We start from the raw sequence: 12,708 nt of genomic DNA on the forward strand, positions 1-12,708 counted from the left end.
GCTCTCCTTTGCCAGTGCGTGGGGGGGGGACGGGGGGACCCTCTGGGGGCCTCTCTCTAGGGCTCGTTGCCTCTCTTCCCTGCAATGGGCATTGCGCCTAGTAGTATTATAACTACAGTGAATTCAGAGATTTGGGGCTGCAGTTCCTTGCTTCATCTTCCCAGGCCAGAACATTAAGAGACACACTGACCAATGAGCCTTGTTGTTTCAAATACTTCTCTCACAGGAAGCAGAGATGGTTTCCCTATTATGCTTTGGAGGTATGGGATAACAATGAGTCACTTCTCTGCTAGAATAACTGTAAAATAATATTGTCTGAATGAGTAATAAAGTGGCTGGCTTCTTCAATGGGCATTTATAACATACTCTAGAAGAGGCTCTGTGATTAATAAAGCTTTCGGGGAGCCATCCATAGGGTCAGCTCACTCAAATGACATATTTGCATTTGTGTTCAGAGACAGGTGGAAGGAGACATCAAAGACCTAGAGAACAAGAACCAACACACTAGATCAAACGAAGGATCCTACATAGCTCTCCATTATGTTTCCAGAGGTTAGTCAGGAGAGATTAGACCATCTCCTAGTTTGTGCTCAATTCCCAGTACGCAAGAGGTATACTGTTCCTGAATATAGAGGTCCTATTTAGCTATAATGGCTAGCAGCCATAGACATTTTTTATTTTCCATTAATTCCTCTGATCTCTTTTTTCACAACAGACTCCTGAGATCATTATTAGCTTTTCCACCCAGAAATAAAAGATGACCATAGGACACTGAAAAACTCACCGGAGCCTTTCCTACGGTTTCCACAAAAACGCTTTTCTTTCTACTTCATGTCAGCATTGGTCAAATATGATAAAAATAACCTAATCATCCAAGCAAGCACCAAATGTGCTTATTATACATGCTAAGTATCCTCCTCACAGAATTTGACTGTCTTGTCCAGTATTTGGCCTGAAGTCCACTGGCCGCAGAGTTGGGTCTTGTGTGTGCTACCTGGTTGGTACAACATCTTGTGAGATTCCTCTTTGGTTTTGCCTTGGGCCACAAGTATAGTAAGCTTCCTCTCTAATGGAAGTTTTACATAAAGGAGAAGCAATTATCCAACAGAGCAGACCACAACAGCCTTGTTTATTTTATATTGATTAAAATTACAGTCATTGTGGAAGTCTGATGCTACCTACTATGAAGAGACTGCTTATTACAATACAGGAGAGGAGGAGTGTTGTTCCTTTAAGACTCATTAATCATCCACGGCCGGCTGCACATCTTAAAGTCATCTGGGACACCCAGAGGGTTAAGCATATGAAGGCTGATTATGGATGCAGATAGTTAAAGGCACTCTTATGCCAGACACTGTCAGGAAGGATGATGGGAGCCTCTTGCTTTGAGGATGGCAGGATCTTGGGTTTCTCTCCTCTAGGCAACCCAACTCCTCCACATCCTGCCTGATCTGTGATCGCTGTTGTTATCTGGCTTATTGTCTAGAAGACACCATCTTCAGCACTCAGCATCAGCAAGGAAAACTTTGGTTGGGTTTACATGCCTTGGTATAACTGAAAGAGACTACTGAAAAGAGAATGTGCTCTGAATTTCTCAAAAGATGTCCACAGGATCTCCAAATCATCCTATGGCTCTGCAGTCTTCACTACATACATCATGCACTGCCTTCCTCCCTGCACTATGCTTGAGGATTGCAAAAAGCATCTTCCCACAGCCCTGCTGACCTATTTCCAGCCAATCCTATCATGACCATTAATGGAGCTTCACTTGACCTGGTTCTAGGACTTCCATATAGCATGACTAGTGAGATACAATTCATGGAAATGAAGAGTAAAAGGTATGCCTAATAAGGGTATGTTATGGGGATGATGAATCCCTCTTTATCCACTGTGGGTCCATCTTCCACAGGGTTTACTGTTGAGACACCCGACAGTGAAGAAGGAATTTACCTTTCCCACTGCTATTTGTCCCTAATTTCTGTGTATTATAGTGTACTCTGAAGTTCCTGGCTAGGTAACTGCTGCCATTGAGACTCAGCAGTATTCAGGAGGTTGCATCCTTAATGCATCTCAAGTGGCCAATTGCTTAGAATCAGAACACTCTTCGGTACACAGTGCTGCCCTCCATGTGCCAGGCAGCATGGCCACAACACATTTCCTAGTGCTGTCACACATGTCTTGGCTTGACTGTCTAGGGCAGGCAGATGGAAAATGGAGGGGGGGAAATTGAGTTACAGCCAGTAAGCAATGTCTGCACTCCTGGCCATTAGGGGCTGTTTTGTATGCTTTGGGTCCAAAGATCCTTTCTCTCTATGTGTGTGTTTTTAATAATCAGATGGTTGGATGCATGGCAGGTTCATGTCAGTTTTACTCTGGAGACAGGGCTTTATTAATGTCTAGAAGCAGATGGCAAGTGCAGATCTATGAAGGCAAAATGATGTGACGCTGACAAGCACCTAACCATGCAAAAGTGGCATGATCACAGATTGTCTACAAGAAAGGATAATCAGTGGCAGGACTGGCATGCTTCTCCTCCTCCCAGCAAGCACTCAGTTTCTTAAAAGAGAGGCACTGAGGCTCAAGCCTTCCTGCAATGCATGCCATCTGCCCTGAAAACCTTGCTCCTTAATCCTAAATGGAGGAGGGACACAAGTTCAGGGATGACTTTCTTTATGATAACTTCACATATTGCAAGATTCAGATGTGGGACTGAAAACAGATTCTGAGGGCTGAGCCCTAGCGCAAGTTAAGCCTTGTTCACTTTTAAATTGGTGGCTGCATGCACTGGTCATGGGAATTAATCTCCCATTACGTTTGTTGTGTTGTTAAAAGAAAGATAAGGACTCAGCATATGCACGGACAACAAAGCAGTCAGACCTTTCATAACGTTTTCCTATTAAAAGAAATCCAACAACATTTTGATTCACCCCCAAGTTACTGTGGCTATTAACATAAAGCTTCTCCTCTGTCTTTCCGAGGGGCTAGGTCTCAGTGAGTGTCTCGGCTTTTGCATTCTCATTCTACATGCCCCCTGTGCTGGCTGCTGGAATGCTTGGTCTGGGCTCTCAAATTCCCTTTTAAAGGCACAGCCTTCAATCCCTCTGGCTCCTTTAACCTGCTAGCATACTGTTGCATGGCTAGCAGCTGTGTTGGATTTGTTGCCACAGCAACAGACAGAGGCTGGGTGGGGTCCTGGGTACAGAGCATTCTCTTAGTGGATATATTGAGGGAAACATCTGAGAAATGTGCCAGTATCACCTGAAGGGCAGGTAGAGTAATGGATGGTTATTGCAGAAGCTGACACAGCTGAGTAGTGTTACTGAGCTGCCTGGGAAATGAGAAGCAAGTTAGAAAAGTATCTTTTCTTTGGTTGGGAGGGGATTAAGAAGGGCAGAGAAAGAATACCCCAAGAAGTGAGCCTTTAAAGGCAGATGGAGGGCACAGGCTGAGCACTTCATGGGCAGAATGCCTGCCACACACTCACAGAGCATGGGCTTTGCCAGAGGTTTGTGAATATTGTGCTAGGGTTCAGATTGCACTGTACAAATCGAAGTGATTGGCCTTAAATTGTTTTATTTGCATAACTCATTTTTTATTGTACAGCTATCCTTTCCAGAAATTGGAAATATTTGCACCTGTTTTTGGATGATGACTAAAGGGGGGGGGAATTCAATGGCAGAATCATGAGGGCTGGAAAAATACTCGTAAAGACCAAACAAAGCTCTTATCTTCATGATTCTATTGCCACCCCCAGATTATAAATCAGAGGGCACATTCCATGCTCTGAAATGCAGCCACACCAATTCTTAGTCCATCCCACTCAAACTAAATATAGCCAGCTATATTTAGCGCCCGCCCTCCAAGCTTGCCTATATATTTTTAATGTACAGCTGCTTATTCTCCTCCTGCCAACTCAGACTCTGAAGTACTGTACAATGAACCTATTTCCCAGGAACCCATCATGTGCACTAATATTAATATAACCGCCTCTGTTTTACGTATATAAGGAAAGGGGTGAGGGGAGAAGGACCTACCTTCAGGGTACAGAAGGGCCTAGAAAATACCAGAAGCAGGGGTTTTTTTTCCTGATCCTTCTGATCTCCACTGTTAAATGATCACATAGCCTTTGTTTGTAATGGGAAGTGTTAGATGTAGATCTTTTTTATCACAAAGGACTGACTGGATGCTTCTCTGGTATCATGACAGCAATTCAGTGTCACAAAAAGGACTCACCTCCAGGACCCTGCCGCTGATGTACCGGTTGCAGGTTTCACATTTAATGCCAAACTGGGCGTGATAGTCAGATTCACAGTATGGAATGCCATCCCTGTTGGAAAGATTCAGTATATGAGGCACTACGAAGAGAACAGGACAGTGAGGAACATCTCCTTTCCTGAGCACAGAGGTCCACGCTGTTTTGCACTACAGGCAAATCGAAAAGGCCAAAGGCTAAAATGCAGTAAGTGTGACTGGCCTTGTACACTATTGAAAGCCTTGCTAAAGTGCAGGGGAATGCCCTTCTAGAAGCCTACTCTGGTGTTCAGGCACTAAGCAAGGAATTGACTCTAGTAAATGCAAAGAACTTAATGAGGGCCGCCTTTATGCTGTTTTTCAGGCTTTTCTTACCCTTCTTATCCTCTCCCCTCAGGCCATCTGATGCTGTAGCATGTCCTTCCGCCATCATAACACTAGCTTCTTAGTGAAAGGAGAAGGCCATGTTTCAGATTTCACCTCATGTCTCAGTGGTTGCTGAGTACCAGCAGGAGGGCAGCTTCAAGAGTATGAAGATACCGTATGGCAGGAAAGACAGCCACCAGTCAAATTAGTCCAGCATCATTCTCTTTGCTCTTGAAAGGTATTTAGGGATTTAGGCTGAGGTCCCCTGCTGTGAAGGTCTCTCACTTGCTACAATTCTATAGCTGCATCAGTCGGTTCAAAATGCTGGTCATCACTGGTGGTAGGATAGTTTTGGAGGAAATGAAGCTGCATGGGAGACTGAATGGAACTGTAAAAGGACACAACAGAATGACCTGCCTGCTACTGTGAATCTGCTCATAGCTCGCTAGTGTCCATTCAGACCACAGCACAGGTATTTGATTTGACACTGGCGGTTCATGAGCTAGGCCATGTGTCAGGGAACCTTTCCCTCATTGCCTACTGTCAGTTGTATGAGATTGATGCAGAAATAGCAACAACAGGCCTGTGCCAGAGCTTCCTCAGCAGCAGCCCCCGTTCTGTAGAATGGCTTTCCTGAGTGCGTCCCGCACTCTGCTATCATTGCAGAAAATATGCAAAACAAGGAAGAGCTCTTCCAGAGGATGGGTTACTGTTCTGAGGTTTTGTGATAGGTCCAGGGTTGGGATTTATTACAGTGTTTTGTGTTGTTTTGTGGATTGATTTCATCGCTATGTTTTGAACAACACTATAACCCACCTTGAATCCTTTTTAAGGACAAAAGCAGGTTAAAGGGGCTGTAAAGACGCAGACAAATAAAATGGGTAAGCAAGAACTGGGCCTAATGCTAGAGCCATCAAATGGGTAGGAGAGAGCTAGGGTTGCCAGCCTCCAGGTGGGGCCTGGGGATCTCCCACTTTTACAACTGATCTCCAGCTGACAGAGATCAGCTCCCCTGGAGAAAATGGCTGCTTTGAAGGGTGGACTCTATGGCATTGTACCACGCTGTGGTCCCTCCCCTCCCCTCCCCTCCTCAAACCCCGCCCTCTCCTGGATCCACCCCCAAAGTTCCCAGGTATTTTCCAACCCAGACTTGGCAACCCTAGAGCAGTGACTCTCCTCATCCCAATGAAGCAGGCATAATGATCCAGACTGGAATGATTGTACAGAAGAAAAAGATTATGAGAAGTTAAAAGGGGTAGAGGAAAGCAGCAATGCATTCAATGCCCAGTGTGCTCTTTCAGCAGTGGCAAGACTGAGAAAAAACAGCTTTGCACATTATTTTCTGACACAGTAATTGATATTCATTTGGGGACACGCACACGCACACACGCACACACACACACACACAGGTTACTGTTCACATTGTTCTTGTCAGTTATTTTTTTTTTTGCTTATTTCCCAATGCATATATTTATTTTGTTTTATTCTGTTTAGGAGATTTGTGTCCCACTTTCCTATTCAAGAACTGACAACTAAAAATTACATCATAAAATGATAGATTCCCCTCTGTATGAGGAAAAAACTAGGCAGTGGTATCATTGATCACATATTATTTTTTTGCCTGCTTTTCCCAGAACAAACATTTATCTCTCTGTGAAATGACCCAGAGTGGAGGCCCTTTGCCCAAGCAGCCATGAATTGCTCCGGGGCTAAAAGTATTCATTGATTAATCAGTGTGAGTGAGCAATTAAATAATTAACTGCACAATAAAAACGTAAGGCAGTTTTAAAATCGGATTTTAGTGAAAGCTATCCAGTAAGTTTTAGTGCTGACAGCAATTTTACAAACAATTATCTTCAGTGCATTTAAGGTAGTTTTAACCCCATTTTTTTCTGTGTTTAGCAAAGAGAAAATGTTCTCATTATATAGCCTCAAATATCAACTGGCACTGCGACTTGGTCATATCACTGTAGTTAACTCCTATCCATTTTCCTATTAAAAATATATGCAGCATTTCCTACAGCATACTTTGTGTGCTGACAAACGCATACAGCCTGGATGAAAGCTGACCTGCTGGTTCCCTCCCCAGTGGTTTGCTGTCTGGCACCAATGTTATCTGATTGCCCACAGAACTCTGTATCAACAGCATGGCCATAGCCAGACATTTTGTGATGATGGGTGGCCTAAGGGTACATGAGGGAGGGATCATCATAAGCAAAACAGCAAAAGCTTAAACATGAAGTCTAAGATGGTATGAATTATTTGTTAAATGCCAGATGCCTGCATTCTTTTTAGGGTTGCCAGCCTCCAGGTGGGGCCTGGAGATCTCCCGCTTTCACAACTGATCTCCAGCTGACAGAGATCAGCTCCCCTGGAGAAAATGGCTGCTTTGAAGGGTGGACTCCATGGCATTGTACCACACTGAGGTCCCTCCCCTCCCCAAACCCCACCCTCTCTCGAATCCACCCCCAAAGTCTCCAGGTATTTTCCAACGCAGAGCTGGAAACCCTAGGTCTTGTTGATTATCTCAGCAGAAGCCAAGAACTTCTTACGGATCCATTAAGAAGAGTACTGTTGGCCTATTTTTCTTTATATCTACATTTTAAACAGGCCTAGGGCTTTAAAGAGTACTATGAGTAAGTTTCCTGCACACTATATAGTCTCTGCAGCAGACCATGCTTCCTCTTCCTATAAATCTTCCATTTGATCAATGGGCCTTTGCCCAAACATAAGTTTTAGCAGAAAAGGAAGCGTGCCCCATGTTAGAGATTATCTAGCACATGGAACTCACTCATAGGATCCCAAACCTGATAATTACCTTTTTATAATGAAAATTCATACAGGGGCCTCAAATATTCCTGAAGGTCCAAGTCTCCTTAGGCAGTCTCTATAGATTACTGTTTTGATGTATAGTGTACAAGAGGTAAAAGAGACTTTACAAGAGGCTCCTGCTTCCTGTGAAACTGATGGGAGAGGAGCCTACCTAAAAAAACCCTTTCTGAATCAGATCAAAGGTCCATCTAGTCCAGAATGGCTCCAAAATGCCCACAGAGGGGGAAAGCTGCCTTCTTTTGCTACTCCCCCCCCCCCACTGATATTCACAGGCATCCTGCCTCTGAAACCAGACATTTCGTTTCTCTGTCAAGGTTAACAGCCAATGATAGATTTATTCCCTGTCTTATCATCTTTGAAAACTAATGGCCACCTGTATGTCATGTTGGCATGCAATCCTTCTGCATAGGAAATTGCATGAATTACTGATGTGTGTGGAGCGCATAGATCTCACCACAGTAAGAAGTGGGCAGTTCCTCACTTGGCATATTACACGGGAAGGGCAAAACAACGACAACAGTAAAGCATAAGTCAATCATGCTTCTTTCCCCTGCCTGTTTATAACACGAAAGCTGCACTAGGTTGTGTGCCTGGTGGTGCAGCATGGAGTTCAAGGGCAGAGTTGAAATGCTTACTGTCATCAAACAAATGAGATACTGGAAGCTCTGTGAACCCACCTCCAGCATGTTTTTATTCTTAAATAACAGCTGTGAAGATTGGGGCCATGGATTGGGGCCATGGAATGCAGATTGGGGCCATGGATCAGGGAAAGGTTCTTTTTAATTCCTGCCCACCGTGCTGTTTTCTTGACCTCAAGTGGCCTTCCCCCCCCCCCCCCCCCGAGCTACTATGGGCAACCCATAAGTCAATCTATATGTTTCTCCCAGTGGGGGAAACAGCAGTTGAAGTCAGAAACCTTTTCCTCATTGTGCTATTTTAAAGCCCCGCCCTGGTCATACCATAGATCTGATCCAAATCAGGGCCTCCACTGCTATTCTTTCATGGATCTTCCAGTATTTTGTCTGATTTGACCCCTAGGCCTGAAGCAATCTGCAGCCTACTCCCAGAGGCATGACATATGTGGGCCAGGAAGAGACACATACTTGCTAATGTATTCTCCTGTCAGGATGATTCCACAGGTTTGGCACTTGAAGCAGCTGACATGCCACTGTTTCTCTAGGGCAAGGAGTGACTGGCCTTGCTTGATTTCCTCCTTGCAACCTGCACATTCTAAGGAACAAGAGAAACAAAGAGAATTAACAACACAACAAGAAGAGGAATAATATCTTGAACATGCCGGCTCTTCAATCCGATACTGAAGGACAGTATCTGGGGGTGCAAGAATGACAGATCTTTCCTTTCAATCCTTTCAGACTCTGGGCCATTTTATTCCTTGGGTTGCAAAAAAAGTGTACTAATAGTCACATGGGCCAAGAAGCTGCATTAGGAAGGGGGAACGGCACCACAGCCTCTCAACTCACATGGGTATTAGTCCATGTGAGTCCTGTGACCTCAGGAATAAAATTTCCCAGGGTCAGAAAAGACTGCTGGAACAACCTTGTCTAGTCCCCTTTTGAATCTTAAAGATATTTGTCAGTTCGCCATTCACCATTACTCTTGCTCTTTGTTCACTATTTATAGCTTGAATCATCCTACTAAAGTTTTCCCCTGCTTCCACCATCCGCAATGTCTCTGTAATAAATGGCCAAGTAACATTGTCAAATGCTTTTTCTGCATCTAGGAATACTAGTGCTAATTGCTTACCATGATGTATTTCATAATATTCATTAGGCATCTGAGGTTATTTCTCATCTGTCTTTTAGGTAAGAATCCCGCTTGATCATGATGAATCACTTTCGTTAAAACATTTTTAAGTCTTTGAGCTAATATTGCTGCATATATTTTATAGTCCACATTCAATAAAGATATTGACCTGTAATTTGTAATCTCTTTTTCATCCTGGTTTTGTTTGAGTATCAAAGAAATAATTGCCTTTATCTCCTCTTATATTTATCCTAGCCTTGGAAGTACTAAATAATGTAATAAGAGGGAATTTTTGGACTAAAATTGAAAGGAGAAGAAATGATATTGCATTTATTATGGAACAACCGAAGGAAGTAGCCGTTAAACTAAAAGAAAGGATTCAAGAATATGGTCAAGTAGCAGGACTGAAAATAAATGCAAACAAAACTAAGATTCTGACAAAAAATATGGATGTGAAACAAAGAGAAAAGCTATTTCAAGCTACTGGATTCCAAATAGTCGACAAGGTAAAGTACCTTGGGATTATAATCACTAACAAGTGTTTATAGCAACTACAAAGTGCTATGGGAAAAAACTAAACAAGACTTAGACAGGTGGAAAATCTACAACTTTCCATGATGGGAAGGATTGCAATAGTAAAAATGAATATATTACCCAGATGGATGTTTCTCTTTCAAACAATTCCTATTTTACAAAACCAAAAGATTTTCAAGGAGCTAGATCAATTAACATCCAAATTTATTTGGCAAGGGAAGCGAGCACGAATAAGACTTAAAATTATGCAAGAAGTTAAAGAGAAAGGTGGGTTTGGAGTTCCAATTTTGCTATTATATTATAGGGCTGCAGCATTAGCCTGGATAAAGGATTGGATTACATTGGAAGATAGAAGGCTACTTAAACTCGAAAGACATGACTTAGCTTTAGGATGGAACGCATTTTTATGGTATGAGAAAGCCTCAACACAGAAGTATTTTAAGCAGCATTGGCTAAGAGCGGCTTTATTAAAAGTATGGGATCCAACCTATAGAAGGTTTTATATTAAAAAATCGAGACTCATAGTACCATTGGAAGCCGTTACCTTGCCAAATGTCTTTACAGGGGAGGAGCTATTTAGATATCAAGATATTTTGGACGAGAAAGATTGCTTGAGAATGCCAGATCACTTGTCTTGGTGGTATAAAATGCAACTGGAATCTATCTATAATAAGGATAAAAAGATTGGTTTTAATGATAAACTAACTGAATTAAGAAAGACTCTCGTATCATCATATGATAAACTGATAAAGAAAATCTATAAAATTTTAGTAGAGGATTTGTTGTTAGATGAAACAGTAAAGCAAAATATGATTTTGTGGGCTCAAAATGTACGTCACAATATTACTTGGAGAGAGTGGGACCAGATATGGTCTAAAAACATTAAAATGACCAAGGCAGTCTCACATAAAGAAAATATGTATAAGATGTTTTATAGATGGTATATTACACCAGATAAACTTGCTAAGCAGAATGAACATTGTTCAGATAAATGTTGGAAATGTAAAAATAAGACAGGTACATTTTATCATATGTGGTAGCTTTGTGATGTATCAAAGAGATACTGGAGATGGGTCCACGAGATGATGCAAGAGATATTGAGAACTAAAATACCATTTTTGCCTGAAATATTATTATTAAACATATTTCCAAAGGACTTTGATAAAGGCGATAGATATTTGATAGTGCATCTATCTACGGCAGCAAGAATATTATATGCAAAATATTGGGAACAAATGGAAGCACCAAAGAAGCAAGAGTATGTGAATAAACTGTTGGAGACGGCGGAAAATAATAAACTGTCATAGTTGATGGGAGGGACAACAAACCCAACATTCCAAAAGATGTGGAAAAAACTGTATGACTGGTACAATATAAATGCATACTTTAAAGTAATGAAGTAATGAAACTTTTGGTAGGATTAATCTCTTTTAGTTAAATAGAAACTATGGTAAAAGAGTAAACAGAAACTTAAGCAAACCATAAGAAATTTTTAATAAGGTAATAGAGTTAAGAGAAAATATACTGATCTCACTGTATGTTTTTTGTTTGTAAATGGGTGTTGGTGATGTGTTATATGTATGTTTGTTAGTGTATAATATGAAAAATAATAAAAGTGTACCTATGGGTACTTAAAAAAAAAGAAGACTGCTGGAACGAGGAGAACACAGGAAAGATCTCTGACCACTAGTGCTTTCCACTGGTGGATTATGGGATCCAATCCACTGTGTGTCATAGTCCAAAATGTACCCAAGGTCTGAGACAGACAGGAAGAATATGTAAGTATTTGTCTAGTAAGTATTTGTCTCTTTATGTGAGTGTATTTGGAACTTCTCAACTGCTTGATTGTAGGGGGTGATCTCCAGACCCAACCAGACACAAGCCAAGCTGGTGGTGACCATAGTGTAGGTGATCTAAGAAGCAACTTACTCTGTGGACAATGCTGTTACTACTGAAACACTATCCTGAATTCAGGCAGCTTTTCTAACAGCAAAAAAAGTCAAATCAAAGGCAGCAGAGATGCCCTCAGAGTGTGGAAACTGAGGCAAGTGTTGAAATTATTCATTAGGGAGCCCGCAGCTGGGCTTGTCTGTATCTGAGGGTGTGTGGAGCCATATGTGGAAAGTGACTGCTGAGGACAGCAACAGAAAAGGAAGTGAAAATGGAACAAAATGATCCAATTAATATTTTGAGTGATTTGAATGAATGCTGCTCATCAAACAGTTATCTTCTTAGAATATATCCGAATTGACAATATTAAGGCTCAGCCCCACAAAAAATGTCAATCCTGGCATGGAAAGATTTTAATCACATTTTCTGAGCCTGGCTTGTTTTTGCATATTTTACTGTTGTCAAGCTATATACTGAAGAAATATGTCTGAGCAAAAAAACCTCTAGAGATCCAGTTTGCTGCTAATTTTCTTCTCTTCCCGGTCAATAGCATAATGTCATTTTAGCTCTTGATCCAAGGATTACAGCCAGTTTTGGCATGGTGCTGATTATAGTCAGTTAGGAAAATATTAAAAACAATCCTAAATGGAACTCTGGGAGAACCTAGCACAGTCACAAATGAAAACTAAGAAATGTAAGTGGGACTAGTGAGTAGAGTCACTATACATCACCAGGTTTTGAGGGTGCTAGGAGCCACTTTGTTTAATTTCCACACTGTGTTGACCTATTCTGAGCAAGGGTCAGGAATTAGTTTACTGGTGGCAGCCTCCCCGAGCTCCGGCTGAGTCCACCAGAAATTATAGAAATTAGACATTTTTGGCCATTAGCTAGTATAGGAAGAGCTGTTCCCTAACCTCTGTCTATCTTAGCCATGTCTGGCCTGTGGAGATATTTACTGGCCTCCCTTCCTTTCCCATTTCCCTTGCTGCCTGTTGAGACCAGTGGCAGGAAGCATATGGGCTTGGAAGCTATGATGACCTTGATTTCACTCTAAATGGCTCTCTCTTTCCC

At 41.9% G+C, this 12,708-nt stretch overlaps 1 protein-coding gene across 1 annotated transcript in view; it reads right to left on the reverse strand.

Annotated features, from left to right (window-relative positions):
• ABLIM3 (actin binding LIM protein family member 3) overlaps positions 1-12,708 on the reverse strand; it is a 91,885-nt gene that overhangs the window by 46,521 nt on the left and 32,656 nt on the right. Inside the window, exons 3-4 of the mRNA XM_015412639.1 lie at positions 8,553-8,679; positions 4,234-4,327 (exon numbers count right to left, since the gene is read on the reverse strand). Coding sequence (XP_015268125.1) covers positions 4,234-4,327; positions 8,553-8,679 — 221 coding nt within the window. The remainder of the gene's footprint in view (positions 1-4,233; positions 4,328-8,552; positions 8,680-12,708) is intronic.

The sequence above is a fragment of the Gekko japonicus genome, unplaced genomic scaffold (assembly GCF_001447785.1).
Source record: "Gekko japonicus isolate JY-2015 unplaced genomic scaffold, Gekko_japonicus_V1.1 scaffold222, whole genome shotgun sequence".
Classification (NCBI taxonomy): domain Eukaryota; kingdom Metazoa; phylum Chordata; class Lepidosauria; order Squamata; family Gekkonidae; genus Gekko; species Gekko japonicus.